This window comes from Mustela erminea, chromosome 4 (genome assembly GCF_009829155.1).
Source record: "Mustela erminea isolate mMusErm1 chromosome 4, mMusErm1.Pri, whole genome shotgun sequence".
NCBI lineage: Eukaryota > Metazoa > Chordata > Mammalia > Carnivora > Mustelidae > Mustela > Mustela erminea.
In genome coordinates, this window is record NC_045617.1 from 135,993,931 (window position 1) to 136,017,838 (window position 23,908).

Sequence of the window (23,908 nt, forward strand, 5' to 3'; positions counted from 1 at the left end):
CTGTGAGCATGAACTGTTTCCTGTTGAGGAGAAGAGTGGTGTGTGGCCTTCCAGTGAGGGTTAAGGAGGCTGTCCCAAGGAGAGCCCCCAGGCACACAGAAGATGGGCAACCTGCCTTCCCTCAGATACAGCTCACCGTGCTTCGTTTCTATTCCCTAGATCATAGCAACACCCTGCATTTAAGTCCTTCATTTTGTTTTGTCTGTCTTTCCTTCTTTCTTAAATAAGAAGCCTTTAAAAAAATGACAGGGAAAACTGTGTGTGTATTTGCTGGCTAGAGGTGAGGCAGCTGGCCAGAAGAGTTCTCTTCAGACTCTGAGATCCTCACCTTTTGGGTCTCTCTCAACCATCTCTACTATTACAGGCTGACCCCTGAATTGGTGTGGGGTGTGTGTGTGTGTGTGTGTGTGTGTGTGTGTCTGCATGCGTGTATGGGCGTGCGCACACATATGTACATGTGTGAATCCATTACTGGGCTAGTAACTCAAGTTCGGTGGAACCTGGCATTTAGCCTCTCAGGATGAGAACGCTCTGTCTTCCTAATCCTTTCTCTCCCCATCATAGTTACCATGACTACCTGCTCCCATTCACAGCGTTAGAAATCATCAAGTGGGAAGAGGAAACCAGTGTTGTCATACTCTAATAATAATATCTGAACCAAAATGGGCCACGTATTTTAATGTGATTGTTAGAATACTGTCTTGATCCATGTCAATTTTTAGCATCCTTACACAGGAGCTTATTAAGTTTAAATAGTTTTTGTATTTTCAAACATACAGTTTTCAGCTGGAGATTTGTTTTCTAGTTTAGGGCTCATGTTGATAATAAATAGTCGATCTGTCTGTCATGTAATGCTTGTTAAGAACGTCTGGCTTGACTTGGCATGTTAGCTGTGTACTTGAATCGGACATCCCTAGCCATGGAACGTCCCTGGAGCTCTCCCTTCCTTATCTTCCCGGTGTCCGTCCACCAATGGCAGCCCCTGTGATAAGGCAGATGCTGTTGCTGTCCCTGTCCCTGTTACTTGATAAAAAGTGGCTCCAAGGAGCCGGCTGATAAGACTTTCCCCCTAACTCCTTGGGTTTTACACAACTTTGAATCTTGACCTGATAATATCTGTAATTTAGAGAACATTGATTTTCAGGTTTGTCTGCCTATTAGAATCACCTGGGAAACTTCTAGTGCTGATTTGATTGATAGGGGCTGCAGCCTTCCTACCCAGATTTTTTAAATGACTGCAGTAATAAAACAGCCACAAGCTGGAGTTCGGGTCTCTTCGGTGACATAGAAATGAGCCAGGAGGCTGACATCAGGGGACTCCACCTTGGTCCACATTGCTGTGACAGCCACCTGAAGAAGGAGCTTTTCATCAAACTTGACCTTCTTGGCTGGACTTCTCATGGGTTCTGAAACCCTGTGAGGTTTAGGAAAGAGACTTTGGGAGTTTGCTTTGCTTTTTTACTTCTTGGGAAATGTATGCTCAACTCTGAAAACGGGAGGACTTCCTAGCCCCCTCTAGGGGTAATAAGTTATAATTACCCCACTATTCAAAGCTTATTTTGCACACAGCGAGCTAACACAGTTCCCAGCTCTGCTGATGAAGACTAAGGACTCTGCAAAGTGGAACCGACGATATGTTATTAAGGACAAAAAAGTAATTTAAAAGCCTTACCTGGTTCAGTGGGAACATATTCACTTTTTGTATAAATTTTGTTATTTCCATGGTCAGTTTTGATATCCAGACGATCCTCTTATAGAAGAAACATTGCATTTAGTTGATCCATATCTTTTTAATGGAGCTTTTACTTTTCTCTCTGAACTCTTTCTTTTCCTCAGTGTCACAATGGAAACATGCTTTCTGAGAAGGGTAAAGGAACAATTTTGCAAAGTCTATAAAGGTATACATTTATGTATACGTAAAAGTATAACAGGGCTAGGCATTTCACAGTTGGAGTTTTCTTATGGTAGATTTTGTTCCTAATCTTTGCTGTTCCATGACTCATTACCGTACTAGATGAACAGATTGTTCGTGTCCAGCTAGCCTTTCTCTCTGCCCTACTTTACGTGCGGCCAAACTCTGGATCTTTTTTCAAACCCGTGAACCTCATTTCAGAAATCGATCACAACCAGCCAGATTTGCTGGTCTCAGACTCTCAGCTTCTGTTCTCTGGCCTTCTGTTCTGACTTCTCCTTGATCGGTTCCTTCCTTGCCACTGCCTACCAAACCACGACCCATCTTGTGTATTTGGCTGATCAGATGACCCATCCTCTAGTATCTTCATCTCACTGAACTCTTTGTCCTTCCCCCCTGGAAAAGTCCAAATTTGGCATTCGTTCTCCGTTTCTTCATCCAGGTTGCCAGACTTTGTTAGGATAAACAGCACATGGGAGCCATGCAATACCCAAGGGTTTCCACCTCACAGATACCTAGTCGCTGTTCAGCAGTGCTTTCACTTGTCCTTAAAATTGGTCAGCTCTTCCGTTCTCATCAGTAATTTGTCTCACCTTAGCCAGTCTTGAAGACGTCTCCCTTATAGCAACACTGTGCTTCTTTTCCTTTGTAGACAATCATGCCTCTTTTCTCAATAAAACCGAGGCAGTTGGATATGTATTCCCTCAAACTCATCCTTCCCATCAGTAGACTTTTCACCTGATTTAGCCTCTCTGAAAAGCCCAATGAACAACCTTCCCTTGACCCTGTGTTTCTCAGTGGCTCCCCAGTTCCCTCTCCTCTTCTCCACTGAATCTTTGGAAAGACACTTCTGCTCTGTTCTCTCCTTTACCTTCCGTCCCATCGCTGTCTCAGCCCCTGCCCTCCGGCTTCCCCCTCCCACTGCGTGCTTTGCGAAGCATCACTAGGACCTCCTAATGGCTCAATCCATTGGAAGCTTTTTCAGTCTTTACGGAGTGCATCATCTACAGATATGATAGTAAAACACTGTTCTGGTGACCTCTGGGACCAAAGTTATTTCTAGGTCTCCTCATTTTTTCAGCCATTCCTTTTTTTCCCCCTTTGCCTCTTTCTTGGGTTTCCTTTACCTCCTCCTTAACTGTTGGGGCTGCCTCATCCCACCACTGGTTCTTAACTGGAAGGAACGCGGCTCATTAAAACCCCTTGTCAAAGCTCTTAATATCTATATAATCTGGGGCCACCATTTCTGTAGTTCCTGGTTCAGTAGGCCCTCCTTCCAGAAACCTAAAATACAATGGTTTTATAATATTCTGTTATACGGAGGTACCATAATTTACTTATTTCTCAAGAATTCACCCAGCAGATACTTATTGAACACCTACTTTTGCCAGATCCTATAAATAATATGAAAAGCACTGTGATGAATGGCCTTTGCCCCACTCCTTCTATGGTCTTAGTCTAAATTTATAGTATTTTAATCACTGTATTAAGGATGAGCTGGTCTCCAAAGATCCTACTACCTGTAGCCCAGACACTTCATCGACTAGTTACGTTTTTGCTTCCGCCAACTCCATGGTATGCTTTTAACTGCTAGGTATGTAGGAAGGTAGTTTGCAATCCCTGTTTCCCTAGACCTGTGCTCTCCAGGTTTGCTCCCAAACTACTCTGAGCTCCTGACACATTGTCTGGTTTTCTTCTTTGCCTTTCCAACCTCCTCCTGCTCTCCAACCTGTGTCCTCCTCTTTTCTCTGTGGTGGGATCGCTCATCTTCTGTTTGTGTTCAGCTTGTGTATCTCTTCCATGGACGTGTTTCAGGAACCTTCTGTTGCCGGAACAGCCACGCTTCCCCATTCTGTGTTCTCCAGGCCCTCATAGCTGTAGTCACACCATCACAGCACAGCACGTGCAAGAACTGCTGGTTTACCCCTGAAGGTTCCTGCACATGGGATCGCTCATCTTTGTGTATCCTCACACTCAAACATGGGAGCTAATGCATATATTCCCAACTGAATGAACCCTGTGCATTAATGTTTTAGAAATGATCCCAGAAAACCTCGCGGTAATGAATGCTGCTCTGGGGGTGAGAGCACCGTGCTAGGGTGCAGATCAGAGGTGGGGGACCGGGTCCGGGAAGGCTTTCTCAAGAAAGTGATAATATTATTAGTGGCCAATTTCTTTGTTCTGGGGTGTTTGTTAGAATAATGCTTGGTTAATATGGGGAAGTCTATCCTATTTCTATTTATTGTTGAGGGGTTTTTTTGTTTTGTTTTGTTCTTACTACACTAATAGTAGATGTGATTTAGGGGCGCCTGGGTGGCTCAGTTGGTTAAGTGTCTGCCTTCGGCTCAGGTCACGATCTCAAGATTGTGAGGTTGAGCCCTACATTGGGCTCTGTGCTGAGTGTGGAACCTGGTTGGGATTCCCCCTCCTTCCCCCGATTCCTCTCTCTCTAAATACATACATACCTACATACATATATAAAATAAGGAAATTCTATGTTATTCTCTGATAACTGTCTTAATTTCATCCATGGTTGTTACTCCAGTGGCATTTTCTTCTTCCTGGATCAAGTTGAGTAATTTTGCTTTCTGGAACTTTTTACTAGTTAATCAGAATTTTCAAATTCATTAGCACAGGTTTTTTTTTTTTTCCCTATTTACTTCAGGCAGTATTTTCCAATTTTGAAATATTACTAGTCTGGATTTTCATTTTCAGCATTATTATACAGTGCCATCTGCCTGGAAGACAGAGGTCCAGAGGTACAAAGACGTATGGCACATAAACATAGGCTTACTTAGCTGAGTTGGTAGTGAACACTGGGATAATTTTCATTTAGGAGAGCACGTATAAATGGTTATGGTTATCGGGTGTGTTTTTTAACATTACGTCATTGTCATATATTTAGTCTTACCGAAATAGCTCTAGCAGCAAACAGTAAGAGTAAGGAGCTTGTACTGATGGGTAATGAGGGGACGTAGGAGTTATGCTTATTTAGTAGTAAAAATAGTACAGTCACATATGGTGATCCTTTTTCAATCAGATGGTATCTCTTTCAGTAAATAGAGATGCCTTTTACAGTTCATTAGGATCTATTTCATACAATTTTACTATTAGCCTTTTGGCTTTATGCTGTTAGGGCCCAGTGAAGAGGGAGAGTATGGTGTTAGAGCAGGGGTGACAGGTGCCGATCCGAAAAGCAGGACGAGCTAGTAAAATTAAGGTAGAAATCACTTGTCATTGACCAAATGGAGTAATAAATAGTTGATTCAAGTGTTTTCAGGGTACCCATATGGCTTCACACATGTTGAAATAATTTGTAACGTTAAAGAGGATAAAATGCTGGGTTCTTAAGTGGAACCACCCAATGCCAGTTTTAAATCTGTGTACAGGTATGCCTTCTCCTCCCTTTCAGAGTGCACCGTTGCTTCTGTGTCTCAGCGCGGTATTGTTAGCATTGATCCAGTCAGTAAGTCATGCTGTCATTAGTAACCAGTGACCATGAGCTGTGTCGCTACAGAGACCCACAGTTCCACATGCAAGGTTTCATGGTGGCACAGAGAGGGAGCAACAGGCTTGTGAATGAGGGTGTTTAAAGAAGGTTTCCTGGAAGAGGTGAATCTTGAAAGGACGCCACCAGGAGAAGGGACAGGAGAAGGGATCTGATGGAACCTGCAGTAGGTGCCGCTGAAGCAGGAAAGAAAGCTGGAGTGGGAGTGGGAGGAAGGCAGAGGGGGACCTCTTTAGCCACACAGTGGAATTCAGACTTCTGTTTACCTTGAAATTGACATTCAAATGATCACTGAAAGGATAGAGGAACCTGTGAGCCCCTGTAGGAAAGCCATTCTGTTTTGTTTGTTTTGCTTTCCTGTCTCTAGTTCCTCCTGTTGTACCTGACACAGGGTAGACATTCAGCACGGTAAAAACACAGCTTTGGTTGAATCAAATCCTAAGGACTCCGTGGGTTGGTCCCCAGAGCTGTGCTGTCTTACAGGCATCCTGAGGCTCCTTAGTGGTGTGGAGGGAGGCCCCCGCACTTCACCATAGGATAGACATGGCCAGACGGCAGGAACTCAACCATGAACCTGTCTTTGAAGAGTGCTTTATGGTTATAAATGATTTGTTTTTATCATTCAGTCTTCTTCCCAGAGCCCTAAAAGAAAGTTTGTTTCTAAGGCTCTAGAACTTGGGTTTTTTTCTTTTTTCTTTTTTCTTTTCTGTTTTTGCTCAGTGTTTTCAGGTTACATTTCATAAAGAGATTTTTTTTCTTTAACTATTTATGAGGATGACAGAAACAATATTTTTGTATCATTTTCTTGTACAACCAAAAATATTTATTTATTTTTTACAAACAAAAGTTTAAAAATACGTAAGCTCTTATACAAGCTCGTTTGTAGCCTTTGCCATTAACAAACAGTTTCTGTGCTTTATTGGAGAAGAAAATCCATAAAAAGTTGTGAATTTTTAATAGTTGCAGAATGACTTACACGATTGGTACCCCCGCCCCTCTCCTGGCCTGTTACTCTTTCAGCCACAGGCCTCTCTGGAACTTAGGAAAAATTATGGATCTATTCGTGTTGCCTTTTCCAGGTGACAGCTCCTCAAAGTACATTTAGTAAAAGTTGAATTAATTAGAATTGCATCTTAAATTCAGTAAGAACTCATTACATAAGAACGCGCTCCTCACTTTGCATTTACCAACATGGTGTGGGTCTGTTTTTATCCTTAAACAATAGCGACAGAGAAACTACAATTTATTTCTGAATGTGTAGTTTTCTGTGATATTGTTAGCTCAGATAATAGTGACACTGGGGAGGGGGGTGACAGAGATGGCTCCGAATCGGAGATCCCATTCTAAACAACACCCCCAGCCCCCCAAGTCAAGGCTTACAATAAGGAGACCATATATTATTGCCGGGAAGTGTTAGTTTTAGTAAAAGGAAAAGGGTAAAAAAATAAAAGGTAAAAAAGATGTGTAGGGAACTGCTGCTTATATCTGGTTCAGAATCTTAGAGTGGGTTGTGAAATCAATGTAGCTGGCTGGGCAAGGCAGCATTTTTCATTTTTAATAGGAAAAGATAGAGGATGGAGTGTGGGTAAGTTTGTTTCTGAATTATGTATACACATAATAGTGTGCATGTACAGTTGGTGGGGATGTAAAAATATATTTATTGCTCGAGTCATAGTGCAAAAAAATGATAAATGTTGCTTTAAGTATCAGTAAATTACCTTGTCTGAACCAATTAAGTATGTACAATGTATGACCACTTTCTCTGTGATTTTGAAATGTCTCTGAAGCATCCTGTTTTACCAGGAGAATCATAAAGCATAGGTTAAATATAAACAGGATTTCTTTCTAAAAATCGAAGCAAACGCTTTGAAAATTGGCCGTTAGAAGCCCTCTACATGAAAATTGTATTTACCTATTGAACTGGAGCCTTAGGTAAAAGCATGTAAGTAGGTGCTTATCCCTAACATAGTAGATGTCCTACATCTGCTGATTTAGGCACTATTATTGTGAAGAGAAAAAGGCAACTCGATTGAAAATTTAACAACAAAGAGCAGTGTTTTGTGATCACATGTAAATTGAGGTCATTTCTGTAAGAATTTGTTAGGTTACCGTATGAACAGCAGGTGACCAAACCTCCCTATACTGAATAGCAGCTGTTCTTTAAATATGTGTTAGATCATGAGTTTTTGTTGCTTTGAGCCACAGTCAATTCTATTAATAAACAGTTGTTTTATTGTAAAATGCCAAATTATGTGTGCATAAACTCTTAAACACAGTCATTACTACTGTGAACATAAAGACTATATATGTATATATTATTTACGGTTCTTGAGTTTGGATGTACTGCTGGCACAGAACTAACAGTGTTTTTTCCTTTTAATGTTTCTCAAGGACTGTATATTTAAATTATATGATTTGTGTCTTTATTTTTTTGAAGGTCTACAGTGTACTTTAGTGTATTTTATTTAAGTGGCCCTTGCCCTTTTGTTATTATATGAACATAGATTTCATCCTTGCATTTGGTATTTTTCTCTTTGAAGTAAAATTACTGTGGAAGCATGATCCACTTCCTACATTTAATAAGAGGTTTCTGTTTGGTTGTTTTTTTTTTTTTTTTTGCGGGTAGGGGGGACGTTTAAGGGCGGTTTCCAAATTCACCTGTCATTTCATGAGAAATAATTAGAATTTATACATAAGAAAAATTTTATTTTTTCTACGGGTCACCTCTACTCCTCATATGTCTCATTCTGGATCCGATAATTGGCAGCAAAGAAATAGGACATTGCTGTGGGGATACCTTTGTCAGGATAAAAGTTTAGTTAGTTTTGATCAATGCTGATAGTCAGTGTCTAATATTTCAAACGAGCTTGTCTCCTTTATTCTGCTGCTCCCACTCTGCCTTTATTTTGTAGGCTGGGTGGATCAATAAGCAATTAAAAGAAGTTTGGTCAGTAAATTGGAGGTTCTCTGAGTTTCTGGCTTTCCCCACAAGCTGGACGGGAGAAGCAGCAGATGGACTGGAGTTCAGGGGACCTGTGGTGGGATCTGCGTCTTTTATTGTTTGGAAAAGATGCATTTCGGAGGCTCATCTGTGGCCAGTGGTGGCAGCATTGGAGACCATTCTGGGGGCAATGGTGAATGCCCAAAGGCATAAGTGATGGAAGTACCAATATTTTGAAAGCTTTTAAGTGATACTTCTATGAACTAACTATAATAATATATAATGATTGTTTGTGTATTCATTTCAGTGCAAAATAGTTCCCCGGGAATTTTGTAGCTTCTCCCATGATCACAAGCCCTTCGACTACCCTGTGTTAAGCTTGAAACTGGTTATTGTCATAATCATCAAATAAGTGCATCCTTATAAACTGTAAATTAATTGTTAACCAAGGTAGAACACATGCTTTTTTTGCAAAAGCCAGTGGTGCTCCGATCCTCAGATCCAAGACCTGTCGGCTCAGGGCCGCACGTGCCTCCCTCTCCTGTCGGCTCCTGGGGCAGCCTCCCAGGGCCTTGTTAGGCGTTACTTCTGGGTCATACCTGCTCCTTCAAAACAAACAGTTCTGTGGTCATTACTTTGATACAGGATATCTTCAATGCAGTATGCTACCCTCCCCCTTCATAAATGACTCTCCTGTTACCAAGGCTTGGCAGGACAGGTGGCTATTAATTAAAACTCCTCATTTCATGTATTTCCTGGTTCTTCCATGTTTGGCATAGGTCTCAGGCCATCTACGAACTTGGATTAGACTTGTTTCTAAGCTGGGGGCGTTTGTTATATCTCTCTAATAAAATCCTTCTTGGGCAATTGTGTATCTTCAATAAGGAAAGTTTTATTTTTAGGTGCTTTTCTTAGGGACCTAGACATTTTTTTAAACTAAGTTCAGTATTTGAAATGTACTCATTATTTGCATTATGGAAACATTAATTAATTGGAAGTGGTCCTTGTGACCAAGATATGATTGAAGGGAGAAATTCAATTTTAAAATAAGGGAATATATCATTATTTTGACAGTTTAAGTGCATTTATTTCACAAATAATTCATTCAATAAGTATTTATTACTATGTATCAGATACCATGTATAAGTAGTATGTTTGTTTTTCTGTATTTTTATTTGTATATGATGAATTGATTTGTAAAATTTCTTTCTTTTTCTTAGACAAAATTGAAGAAGCACAAAAAGAACTTAATGGGGCAGAAGTGTCAAAAAAAGGTAAATTGAACTCAACCGCATATAGACTGTATTCTTAAGTGATTCCTATATAGCTACCTTATAATCGCAGCCTTACTAAATGTAAACATATCACAAAATTAAAAATCACCTTAGACTAATTGATGTCTAGAAGTATAGGGACTCTGCTTTATGAAATGCTTTAGCTACGTATCATATTCTGTAACTGTTTCCCAGGTATTTATACATTGCTGGTGGGATTGTGGAAGATTGTTGCAGGTCTTTCAAAAGTCCTGTTTATGAGACCATCCCATGGCAATAAAAGTACAAATACACTGTCTAATGATGGCTGTTTACATATATATTTGTGCCTATGTGTGTTCTTGTGATGCAGTATTTTTTCATAAGGACAAAAGCCCGAGACAAAATAATATGAATGCTAGTCAGTGAGAAAATAGTTGAATAAATTATAATACATTCATATTTGGGGATATATTATATACTTTTTAAAGAAATGTTAATTATTTCAATTGATGGTGATGATTTATTGCTGAATGAGGAAAGTGAAACTGCACTGTAGCTTGTAAAAATCTCAATTTTTTTGTTCAGTCAAATGATGAAGGCATACATGTGAACACAAATATATTTACACACCTACTTATACATATGATTGTACAGGTTTGGACAAAGTTTGCAAGGACTATGCACAAATATATTTGTAATGGTGGAAGAAGGGGCTGAGGAAGATTAACTTTTATTTATATGGCTTTCTGTTTTTTTATTATAACGTTTATTTTATATAAAAAATAAAAAAGTTTAAGTGCAAATATTGATTGTCATCATAGAAAGCACACTGGTTACTTTTCCAGGTAGCAGGAAAAAGTACATTCAGTATAAAACAGCCAGTGCAGAGGGAAGACAGTGTGAATTGGATAGTGTTCCAACCCTATATGTTAATGAGAAAAATTGATTAAAAGGGCATAATTAAAGCTCCCTTTCGAGCGTTTATATTTCATGATTTATTATTTCCTTGTCCTTCTATCTTCTAATGAAAGTGGACTATTTTGACAGAGTAATTTAGCCATGTAGGATTCCAACTGAATGTCTTTTTTTTTTCTTTTTTTTTTTAAATCTATTTAGGTTTGTAGCTAGGTGTCTTTAGTAGAAATATTTCTGGCCATCCACATTCTCCATCCCTTGAACCAACCTGTGAACCATCAGGATGGTTTGGGGTTGGTCTGAATAGTTAGATTGTGTTGTGCAATGGCACTGAACTGTCTCTCTTCCCTGTTTTCCTTTTCCCCACCCCCTTCTTCCATGCAACCTGGGAGGTCCTTAACAAATAGGCACCTTTAATGACATTCTTGTAGAAAAGTCTAGAAAGAACAGACAAGTCACTGTAGCCATGCTGTCCCTTTCAGTGGTTGACTGAAGATCCCTTTCCCCATCGCTGTAGACCATTTAGACGTGCAGGCTACGCTGTAAGAGATCTTTTACGTCTCGTAATGGGTTAGAGCTGCTTCAAGTAGAAAAATAAATGTGTGCCTGTTTTCCTTTTCCTTCTTTCTTACTCCAGTGGCAGAGTTTTCAGAAGAGTGAACTAAATGCCTGATAGGAAGGAAGAAATGGAACAAAGGTTCTAGAAAAAGAAGTTGAATAATGAGGTTCAGAATAATCTAGTGACTACATTTATTTAAGACCTAGCATGAATACCAAGTGAGCATAGTTTTGTGCAATTCACTGCCTAGAATTACTACTTGACTTCCATTTTTACGTACACATTCTAGGCAAATTAAAAATAAAATAGCTTTTTCCTCAAATATAATTAAGGAATAATATCAGTTTGTCTTTAGCAATATGAGATAAAATCTTTGAGTAATAAAAAGTTGTGAGATTTCTCAAGTCTTTGCTTGCTGGGCTGCCTGTTTTATTCAAGGAAATTCATTTCTGGGGCACCTGGGTGGTTCAGTGGGTTAAGCCTCTGCCTTTGGCTCAGGTCATGATCTCAAGGTTCTGAGATCGAGCCCCACTTTGGGCTCTCTGCTCAGCGGGGAGCCTGCTTCCCCCTCTCTCTGCCTGCCTCTCTGCCTACTTGTGATCTCTCTCTGTGTCAAATAAATAAATAAAATCTTCAAAAATATATATTTATTTTTTTTAAAAATTCATTTCTTCCTTCAAATAATGTTCTTTAAAAATTTGTTGTTTCTTATTTTTATTAAGACGAGTCATCTAGGACAGGTCACTTTTTCACTGTTTTTGCAAGGTGCTTTTGTTTTTTTTCTCCCTGCAAGTCTGACTTTTTCTTCTGCATCTGGTTATTTTTCTACAATGCTCATGGTTCTAAGGCTTTGCTTCCATAGAGGACAGTGTAGTCCTTAACTTATCTGTGGATCTTTCTCCCCTTTCCTTTATTTTTAACCATTAGGACAGGTAACTAATTTATCTTCAAAAGCATCTTCATTAATGACAAGCCCTCACAAAAAAACATTTTAAAAAAAGTAAACCTTGATCTTTGATAGATCTTTATTGTTTTCTAACATTTTAAGAAAGGATTAATCTGTTTCATATGGTGGCAGAGAAAGTGATTTGGTTCATTACACGTGAATAAAATAAAGAAGGACGTGAAATTATGTTAATGTATTTCTTTTATTCTTTCTGCTTATGAATGGCTTTGATTTATTTTGATTTTAATGGGTTTGGGGATAAAGAGAACATGTAGCCTTCATATAATTCTCCATAATATCATCAAACTCTTCCTTACAGTGCTCTTTCCTTGTTCCTAGCATCTGTTGTGTTGGACACTATTCCCCACATTATTGCACAGGATTTAAATGAAAAATAAATAGTGAATGTCACAGTGTGGGAATGGGGTATGTTATAAAATAAACTGGGGAGAAATGAATCAGTTTCTCAGGAGAGATTTCATGTGCTTTCTTTGTAAGTTTTAGTTTTAATAGTTTAAAATTTTTATCATATAATATTTGATACCTGCAAGCTAGTGCATGTAACATATTATATAGCATAAGAGTAACCCGGTGTCTTTAATCCCGCTACCCATGGAAGTAAGAGCCGGCGTGTTGTCAAGGCTGTCGCATCGGCCTGAGCACTGGGCTGTTTCATCCCACCGTCTCTCTGTTGAGGTGTTCACTGTCCTCAACGTTGTGTTCATAGTGTTAACGCTTGGTGAAAATAATTATACTTTTTAGTTTTGCCTGAGTTTGGGCATTAAAAATAATCTTGTATAATTTTAACAGCTTGTTCACTCGGCATTGTTTCTAAAATGTATATATGTTGTTGAATGTAGCTCTTTCTTTTCCTCGCTGTAATAATACTTTATTGTGTGAGACAATGTGTACTTCCATTCTCCTGTTGATGGATTTGAGTTATTTCTACCTCCTCGCGGCTATGAAGATTCTCACATCCTAGTGCACATCTGTGAGTTTTCCGGGGCATACAATGGGGAGTATAATGGTGTCTAAGAATTCATTTTATGCTTGGAATTGTCAACCCTTTTATTTTTTTCTAGTTGGATGGATAAAAAATAGTATTTTGTCCTGCTCTCAATTTATTTATTTTAATCATAATATTAAACATGCCTTCATTTGTATTCTACCTTCTTGAAATGCTTAGGAGTATCTCATGCATTTTAAAACTCTGGTTTTTTTCTTAATATATCTTGGGTAACGGTCCTTTATTCATGTTTTGAGGTTTAGTTTTGAGCTTAATTTTTTACTTTCTTTAAATTGCCTTCCAATAAACAGAAGCTCTTGATTTTAATATTATCAAACTATTAGGCTTTTTCTTTTATGATTAGTATTTTTTTATTTTGGGGATTTTTAAACTTACTTTGCTTGTCTTATATTCTTCCCTACCACAAGGTCATACATACTTTTTTCTCTATTTTCTTCTTAAAAAAAACTTTCACATTCAGATAAAAAAAATCTGTCTGGAGTTGGTTCTTTAAAAAAATATAGTATCAGGGTTCCAGTTTCGTGGGGGCTTTGTTTTTTGTGGGGGGGGGGGGGTTGTTTGTTTGTTTCTTGTCCCTGAATGTGTATGGAGTGGATTTTTCCTTTACTCTGTGTTTCATACTAATTTTCCTTATATGTATGGGTTTGTTTCTTGGTTTTCTGTTCTGTTCTGTTTATGCATCCATAGGTTAATATTACAGTGTATTAATTCACTTTATGTTTTAACATACAGTATAACAGGGGGGTAAATTCCTGAAGTGTTTTGACTATTTCTGGTTTTTTGCTCATCCATTTACATTTTAGAATCAGCTTCTAAAAGAACCTTTAGGACCTTGTTTGGGATTACATTGACTTTGGGGCACAGTGACTGTTTTCACAATTTCCAGGCTTTCTAGCTATAAAATAGCATATTTTTGATACATGTATTTTCTTTATATCTTGTAATTTTTTCCCCATATGGCTCTTATATTTATTTTATTGAATTTATTTGTTGGTACTTTATTTTTTTGCTGATTTCATTGATTGTATATGTGAAATTGTTTTCTAGTTCTTGTTGACAAAGAGAAATGCAATGATTTTTTTGTATATTCGTCTTGTATCCAGCCACTTGCCTGAATCATTCATTCTGAAAATTTATCTGCAAATGCTTTAGATTTTCTTATAAACAGCTAGAAGCAATCAAAGTTTTGTTTCTTCCTTTTTAAATCATTGTTCCTTTATTTATTTTTCTTGTTTTACCCAGTTGGCTCCAGTAAAATATCAGAAGAATGGTAGTGTTGGCATCTTTGACTTTTTCTTGATTTTAAAGGGAATGCTTCGAATATTTCTCCATTCAAATGTTCGAAGTCTTTTTATGGGAGGCTGTGGTCAGGTTTTTTAGTTTTGCTTTGTTTTTATAGCTTAAGGAGGTTATTTTTTTAATTTATTGAAATTTTTTTTTTTTTTTTAAAGATTTTATTTATTTATTTGAGAGAGAAACAGTGAGAGAGAGCATGAGCGAGGAGAAGGTCAGAGAGCGAAGCAGACTCCCCATAGAGCTGGGAGCCTGATGCGGGACTCGATCCCGGGACTCCGGGATCATGACCTGAGCCGAAGGCAGTCGTCCAACCAACTGAGCCACCCAGGCGTCCCTTTAATTTATTGAAATTTTTAAAAAGAATCATAAGTGGCTGCTTTTTTTTTTTTCCTTAAGATTTTATTTATTTATTTGACAGACAGAGATCACAAGTAGGCAGAGAAGCAGGCAGAGAGAGAGAGGGGAAGCAGGCTCCCCGCCGAGCAGAGAGCCCTACGTGGGGCTCGATCCCAGGACCCTGGGACCATGACCAGAGCCGAAGGCAGAGGCTTTAACCCACTGAGCCACCCAGGCGCCCCAAGTGGCTGCTTTTTTAATCAAATAACTTTTTCTTCATATATGGAGCCGATCTTCTGGTCTTCTCTCATTCTAGTGTTTAAACTTGACTTACGTTCTCTTAATAAAACCAATTTAGTCTTGATGTTTGTCTTTTTAAACACACTGCTAGATTGATCTTTTAATATTTGCTGAACTCTGTATCCATGTTCAAGAAATAATGGTTTTATTTTCTTATCATTTTCCTTTTCTGATTTGTCTCAAAATTATATTAGCTTAACAGAGGAGATCTGAGAACTGTCCTGCTTCCCATGGATGTGTTTGTTTAATATTAGAACGATAGCTTTACAGGAAGGTCTTGGAATATACTTTGACTTTCAGGAGGGATTGAAGGTAGATATTTTAAGTATCAAATCAGTATATTTAGGTTCTGCTCATACTTTCTTTTTTCTTTTCAGTCAGGCAGTAAGTTACATATTTGTTACAGTGTATACATTCTATCAAGTCTTCAAGTTTGGCAAAAAGTCATTGGTGGTATTCTTTTAACTCTCTTTCATTGCTACTGGATTTTTTCATTGTTAATTTTGCTCATTTGTGCTTTTTCTCTCTTGATTAGTCTCACCAGAGGCTTATCTGTTTCACTTCCTTATTTTACACCAACTTCTGATTTTCTGCATATTGTATTGTCCTTTTAATTTCATTAAGTTTTGCTTTTTATTATTTTTTTCCTCTTTTTCTTTGGGTTTATTCTGTTATCAAGTTTCTTAAAGTTGGAATTTGGGCTAATTTATTTTAAGCCTTTGTTCTTTCCTGTTTGAATCACTGAAAACTATTAATTACTTTCTGCGTATTTCTTTATTACATTCTACACAATGTCATATTTGTTGCTTTCATTAATTTCTATGCCGGTTTCTTCTTTGATTCTTTTGATAGAATTTTTCCCCCTACACTGTTGGGGATTTTATTTATGTTTTTGTTAGTGATTTCTCACTTAATTATATTGTGACATTAACTGTTTTTTAAAACCGGTTTGTATTTCTAAAACAACTTGCTCTCTGTTTCTGAACACTATGTAATCAAAATTCTCAGGGAGTACCCTACAAAAATGCTCCTAGCTTTTATGCTAGAAATTCAAAATTCAGCACTTTCTAAATTTACCTTGTTACAAAGACTAAATAGCTGAAGTTGAAAGATGTCAAAGAACATTACCCCCCAGAGAGTGGAAGCAGCAAGTAGCATGAGGAGAGTTCAAGTCCTTGTCTTGGACTGTGCTGTTCTAACATTATCCTGCGTCATAACTGGATGCGAGCTGTGGTCCAGTGGTGGTTGAATCTGTGATAGTCCTGTTCTAAATTACCCTTTGGGTGATGAGATTATGTTAGCAGTCACCTCCTTTAAAAAAATAATTCAGGAAAAATAGGACTCAGACAGTTGAGGCTAGAAAAAGGTGGAGATTGTAGGTCAGCTTGCGTGGGATTTTTTCACACTAATTCACAGCAAAATCCTGAAGTTGCCCCCATAATGACAGTAATTTCCTTAAGCAGCAGTAGTATCACTCTGACTTTTTAAACTCCAACCACCAGAAAGTTTATTAAAAAACAACAACAACAATAATTTCTGTTAATCATCTGTTTTACTGTGGATACGAGGGTAATGAGGCCATAAGCATGTCTGTGTGGTTTGTGTGGCTTAAGAAACACAGTAAGGGGTCTACACTGCTGCAGTAACTAGCAGGTTTAGACTTGCTCCAAGGAGGCTCTTGACAAGTAGGATTTCTGTTAACATAGGCATAATTTATGCCCAGGAATTACTCTCCTGTTATCCCGGGAAGCTGGAGGGAAGTTAGGTATCTGTGTAAAACTAGGCTGCGTAATTCTGAAGTGAGAGTGACAGACTAATGAGCAGAAAACTAGACTGTGGAACTCTAATTAGTGTGTAAATAAGAAACCTAGAGTTTGCTCACCTACTTTCCTAAATGTCTTTTTTTTTTTAAGCTTCTTATCATAGGAGTAAGTTCACCAGCAGTACAAAAAACTCTCCCATGTTTTTTCTGTTTTAAATACCACACATGCTATTTTTAAAAAAATGAAGGCTGATTTGTGATCATATTTTATGTTAATAAGGTTATGCTTGAATGCTAATGACATTCCCTTCCTTAAGAATTCTGCTAAGTACACTTAGGAAAATGTAAGGGTTTCTTCTTAGATTTGGGACGATGAAGTGGTTTCAAAGAAAGACTAAAATTGAAGTGGCATTATGGAAAATTTGGGCTAATTTTAGTAAATTAAAATCAATAATATGAATGCAATCTAAGGGAAGATAAAAATGTCTTAGAAATAGTCTGGGAGCAAGTTTGTGCACTAGAACAAAACTTGATTATCATCATCAAAATGTAATAAACCTAGAAGGGCGTTAACAATATAAAAAATTAAAGTACCTTGGCAGAGGAAAGGCTAGTGTACTATTTCATTGAGGTGTCTGAACTCGAGAGTGTTTTAAAGGAGAACACAGTTTTATTACTTTAGTGTACGGTAATACTAGCTAGTTAAGTATACCCTCTTGGCAAGTTGTGGTCCCTGGGTTTTATAAATTAATTGCTGGGAAATAGTGTATTTAAATGCACATGTTAATGGATGTTTATTTTAAATAAAAACATTTATAAATTCTGCTTTTTTTCTTAATGAATGCCCTAAAAAGCTCATTATGTTCTTCTCATAAGCTGTTAGCTCATTCTTTTATTCAATAAATTTATATTCTGCATCGGCCATTCTTTGTAACCCTGGGAAGTAGATAGGAAAGAACATGTCTAACTTACCCTAAAAGGATAACTTTTAACTTTACTGCTCTTGCCCAAATTGTCCTGAAATCCGAATTGTTAGAATCAAAATTCATGAGGTTTTATGTAGACTGGCAGCAGCGCCTAACAAATTTCCCTTGGGAAAACAGCAACAGATTTTCTGTTTTCTCAGGGAAAAAAAGTCATCTTTTATATTTTATTACTTGGAATTTTAGATTTAAACATTCAGGTTTCATGAAGTATTCTCTGAGTGTAATGGACAATGCTAATTTGAATTCTGAGAAGATTAGTATTGTTTTAATTATTTGTGCAATGTGTGTGACTTAAAGGAATCCTATGGCAATCTGGTTAATATTTTGAGATTTAAAAATACTAAATCCCAAGAGATGATTGCCTTTCAGATAGACTGTGCCAGCCATATAGAAGATAATTTGCACAATGATAAATAACATAAAGCATTTTTTAGTTCATTAGTGTAAAGCAAGTGTCTTTAAATATTCTTTATTCATGGTGTTTAAATGTAAGAAAAACTAAGGGCGCAGTTGGTTAGGGAACCAACTCTTGGTTTCTGCTCAGGTTGTGATCTCAGGGTCCTGAGGTCAAGCCTGCATCAAGTCATGCCTCTGGTCAGGCTCTGTGCCCAGCAGGAATTCTGCTTGGGATTCTCTCCCAGTCCCCCTCTGCCTGTCCTGTGCATGTGCACACTCTCTCTCTCACTCTCTCTCTCTCTCAAATCTTCTTCTTTTTTTTTTTTTTTAAAGGGAGTGAAACTAATGCTCTGTTTCCCATAAAATATGAGAAGCAAAATCCTTAATACCTTACTATTAGAAAGAAACTAACGTTGCTGATTACTGTCTGTTGATGAATCATTCATTAAATCAGAGACTTAAGTAGCTAACAAGATTTTTGTTTTATAGGATTCATATAGGATTCATAGACTATCACAGACTTGCCTTCTTCTGTACTTTTATTGCATATTCCATTGACTTCAAGATGCTATTAATTGTGAGATTCACGATGATCTCATGCACCATTTAGAAAGGGAAAGTCACTACCCATTAAATCATGACACAGTACTCTTATAATTGAGTAGAAGATGAATCCTCATTTCAGGGAGATTAAAATGTCCAAAACCTGTTTGTTTGAGAGTCTGTGAAGTGTATTCACGTCCACGGCTTCATTTTGTGGTGAGAGAGCTGAAGTGGTTCAGGTGGTAAAGGCTGGATTTGAGCTGCCTTGAGGACAGCGTCCCTAAGAACTGTGAAAAACAAAGGAATAGATCTTTTTTTTCTGTTGGTTCACTTGGAAATTCATCGAGAATGATAAGAATAAAAGCAGGCTATGCTCAGCTTACTGTCTTTGCCTCTTGGGTAACTGACCTCATCAGGCATACGCCTCCGTATCTTCTATGTAAATAATGTTGCCCAGTGACTTAAAAGGGTAGTGTGTGTTTCTGTTGATTTACTAAGGCATTTCTTGGCTTGGCTGCTGTGATCTATGTGTGGGGCCAAAGGAACAAAAGGGAAGCAAGCTCAGGTATGTGTGGCCTACAGAGAGACGTGTTCGTCTCTCTTTCCACAGATGAGAGAAGGTGCTAGATGTGTGGCATGAAAGGGAGGCATATAATTCCAAGCAAGGAAGAATAGAAAATAAAAGTGAGAGGAGGCAGAATCAATTGAAAACGGACTAAACAACTGGGAGAAACTCTGGAAAATTAAATTTAAAAATTAAAACACGAACGTCTTTGGAAATCACACAGTACCATTTCAGCAAGATGCGATTTTCTTTTGTCAGTTTCGTGACTCAGAGGGTGTTTTATTGGGCTGGGCTGCATCTGAGAAAAATTCCAAATTTTGAAGGATAATTTAGAGTTTTGTCCTGAGCACCAGGCAAAGAATGAACTCTTTTCCTTCGGGAAAAGATTTGGAAGCCGCAAATGAGAGTCTGTGGACGGACGCAGGAAGGGACGAAGAGGGCTAAAGCGTGCTGAAATGAGCACAAAGGCGGGTAGAGACGTCTGCACAGAGGCGGATGCTGAAGTGGGGAAGCAGATTGCCGCAGACACAGAACAGGTCGTATGGGGAGCGCAGCGGGCGCCCTGCACAGGAGCCGGGAAGGGGGGTGTTGCTAGGGCTGTGCTGATTCCCGCAGGCCTATTAGAAACTGCCTAACAAGACCCCTTCATGGCTCTCTGTGGCCCTTGGCATGAAGACAGTGCTCCAAATCATGGCGCCCCAGAGACCTCATCTCACTAAGTCCCACCCGCCGGCTGCTCACCCCCGCCTCACCAGTCGGGCTCCTGTGATGCCTCCAGTTCACTTTTGCCTACTGTCCACCCGACCAGCACCCTACCCCCACCCCCCATACTTGGCTTTGGTTCCTAGTGCATACAGTAGGCATTTGGCAGAAATTCACTGAATAAATGAGGGCAGGTGGGTAGGTGGGGGAGGGAGAGGAATGGCTTCCTTCACATTACAGGCAGGACTTCCAGATCACACGTACCGTTAATTTCTTCTCTTTCTTTAAGTGTGGCTACATAGATATTTTTTATTTCTCCTGCTATAACCTAGCTGGCATCTCTGAAGTAAAATTTTTATTATATTGTATTAGATTACCTATATAATTTAATTGTATCTCTCTGCAGTGATATACAGAACTTATTTATATCTCTCTCCCTACCAAAAATAAAAAGCTTTCCTCTAGCCTTTAATCGAGACTGGTCAGCTACTGCAGTGGTCAGCTACTGGTCAGCTACTGGTCAGCTACTGCAGATGAATCCTTTCTCATGATTTTATCTAAATGCTGTGACTAAAACCATTCTTTTTTTTTTTTTTTAAGATTTTATTTATTTATTAGACAGAGATCACAAGTAGGCAGAGAGGCAGGCAGAGAGAGAGGAAGGGAAGCAGGCTCCCTGCCCAGCAGAGAGCCCGATGTGGGGCCCGATCCCAGAACCCTGGAATCATGACCTGAGCCGAAGGCAGAGGCTTTAACCCACTGAGCCACCCAGGTTCCCCTAAAACCATTCTTGGTATACTTTGGTAATATAATTACATGTTTGTTAACCTGGTTGGAGGTTAGATGTTCTGAATGAAAAGTTGAGGATTTTAGGATTCCCAAGGTTCAACACTACAACCCCAAGAGCCTTTGTGATAGAAATGTTTATCAAATAGATTTCATGTTTTCTTGTCTCAGTAAGAAGATTAGACTCAATTTAAACTTGTTTTCTTTCTTTTTTTAAAAAACTTAGGGTCAGTCATGTGCTGGTCCCTGCGGGAAAGGAGGGAACAAATGACAGTGTTTGCAGTGTGGTGAAAATATGCCTTCCATGACTGATTTCAAGCTACCAATGGTAGCTCACAAAACTCTTGGCAGAAGGTCAGCAAGTCAATAGACGACTTGAATAGCCCAATAAACTCACTGGACCTAATCGACATCTATAGAATATTCCACCGACCAGGAGTATAACACACATGTTCTCCAGTGTGCATATAAGATTCTCCAAGATAGGCCATAACCGAGGCCATGGAACAGTTGCTCAGTCAATTTAAGTGGACTGAAATAATACTTAGTCTGTCTTCAAGCTGACCAGAGCCAGTGAAGTTAGAGATCAGTAACGGAAAAAGTATGCGCACCTGAAAAAGTTCTTCTGATCCTACATAATCCCCCAGAGGAGAAATGGCAGGCGGCAAAGCAAAACTTTAGTGTACAGATGATTCAGAGACTTTCAAACAAATACACTATGAACACTGCCATAATATTGATAAAAGGATTCTACATTAGATTATCTATCCATGAGGAAGCTAACAGAGGTATAGACCACTGGAAATGCTTTCTCTGAAACAGAAATAGACCTTGCTGTAACAAATTTTTAAGGCTTACACTTCCTCCAAAAAAAAAACAAAACGTTACACAAAATTATCTCCTTAATAATTAAGCAAGAAAGGGATTACACAGAGAAATGTATTTGGAACAGCTGTCTCGTTGTCTTCCTTTTGAATAAGACAGTTCAAAGCATTTTAGCACCTGAAACTTTCTGCGGAAAAGTACACTTGTCACACAGTGTCATTACCTTGTCATTTCTTAAGGACATATTTCTTAAAGAGATTAACTATTATTTTATTTTTATGTTAATTTAATACTCTTTATTCTGATAGTGTTCAGTCTATTTAACAGTTTTTGTTTTATATTCTGATAACGTAGAACATTAGAATAATGCTAGCTCTTTTATAAACTTATTACAAGACATCAAATAAAATGTCTTTATGATGTTTTTATTAGAAGTGAATTATAAATTTGGTTTCACTGGAGCTAAAATAAAATATTGGAGTTAATTCCAGCTACTCCGTATTATAGAAAATAAATGTTTTAATACTGGTTGAACCATTTTGTTCTAGTAATATAATTGCAATCCATGATGATAGAATATAATAATAATAGGATGCTGATGATACAACATCATCATCATCACCATCAATAGTAGCAGTGGTGGAATTAGAATGAAAATCAAGGTTTCAAGCACCACACTGTGCTTCCTACATGCGTTACCCAAATAATCCTTGTAGCCTTGTGCAGTGCTATTATCTGCACAACACCAGTCCGTGTTCAAGGTCATGGAGCTGGTGATTGGTAGAGCCAGGACTTGAAGCCAGGCTTCCCTCTGTAACTGCGTGGATGGGGTAGGAGAGTTGGAAGAATTTAGCACAATTTCTGGTTTTAACAGGTGCACAAATGGCCATGCCCTGTGCACTGAGATTGGCCTAAAATATTAATTGTGTTGATCTGACAGGACTATGTTGATTGTGTTGGGTAGCTTTCCTTATGTTGAAGCGTCTGGAAAGGTTATTTGGAAGTTAAGTGCATGGAAGGAGAGGAGCATGTCTGCAGGTCTCGAAGACTGTCTTCGTACATTCGTCAGTTAGAGGTCTGTCAAGTTTTCACCTTCTTGGTGACTTGATTTATAACTTGCTACATTCTAGATATTATTCAAGTTTCCAAATATGATTAGATGGAATATAATATTCTCTTCTTATAATTTTGAATGCTTTTATCTGTTTTTATATCATACTCTTTTTCAGTATCTAAGAGCACTTATTGGTTACACTGATTTTTGTGTTTAAAATTTTCAAAGGTAAGTGTTACTTATTCTACTTTGAAAGTTATTTTAGGGGTACCTGGGTGGCTCAGTCAGTTAAGCATCTGCTTTCGGTTCAGGTCCTGATCCCGAGTCCTGGGATCAAGTCCCACCTGGGGCTCCCTGCTCAGCAGAGAGCGTGCTTCTTCCTCTCCCTCTGCAGCTCCCCCTGCTTGTGCTTGCTTTCTCTCTCTCTCTCTGTCAAATAAATAAATAAAATTTAAAAATAAATTAATAATTTTTAAAATTTGACTATGTCTAACTTTATTTTTGTTTTTTTTTTCTATATTCCTACCATCTTAATTAGTTCTCCAAAATCATGTATTAACTGCTTAGCAAATTATCTTCTCATCTTTTTAAAAAAAAAAGGTCCTACAGTATTCATTTGCCCCTGAGTGGTGAATTACACAAATATTTGAGTACCTGTATTGCCCATATCTGGTACCTTTTGATCTATAGTATTTTCAGATACCTTTAAATAGGTTCTTACTTTGTTAGTTGAACTAGTTTGGGGATGAGTATTTTAATACATATTTTTGAGAACATACTTGTGCATGATGAATTTAAAAATGTGGAACTTTAGGTGACAAATAGTAGGGGTCGCCTGTGCAGTCTTTATACTTCAATCCCATAGTGGTTTTTTTACTTCCAATATAATAAACACACTGTGTTCTGTTAGTTTCAGTGTACAATATAGTGATTCAACAATTGGATGCATTATTCAGTGCTCATCATGGTAAGTGTCCTTTTAATCCCCTTCACCTGTTTCACCCTCCCATATTTTTTAATTTGTTTCAAAACTTTATGTATGAGATTTTCTGTTAATGAAGATTTATAAGTTAGTAGGTCTGTGTTTTATGACATTTTCTTTGTGTGTTAAAACCTGTGTGGTTCTCTTTCCTGACTGTTTGCTACGTCATAGCCTGCTGGTAGATTCCAGCCCTCCCCCACAATTCTATTTCTGTGTCTTTCCAAGAATTTTTAATGTACGTTGTTGCCTCTCTGTTATATTGTAAAAGTTTAGTGATGTTGTATCTTGCATTGTTTAAACCTTTAGCCTGA

At 38.2% G+C, this 23,908-nt stretch overlaps 1 protein-coding gene across 4 annotated transcripts in view; it reads left to right on the forward strand.

Moving 5' to 3' along the window:
- The window catches only part of HIVEP1 (HIVEP zinc finger 1), a 146,637-nt gene that overhangs the window by 62,237 nt on the left and 60,492 nt on the right, over positions 1 to 23,908 (forward strand). For all 4 annotated transcript variants that reach the window (XM_032341112.1, XM_032341115.1, XM_032341113.1 and 1 more), the window contains exon 3: positions 9,582 to 9,635. In XM_032341112.1, coding sequence (XP_032197003.1) covers positions 9,582 to 9,635 — 54 coding nt within the window. The remainder of the gene's footprint in view (positions 1 to 9,581; positions 9,636 to 23,908) is intronic.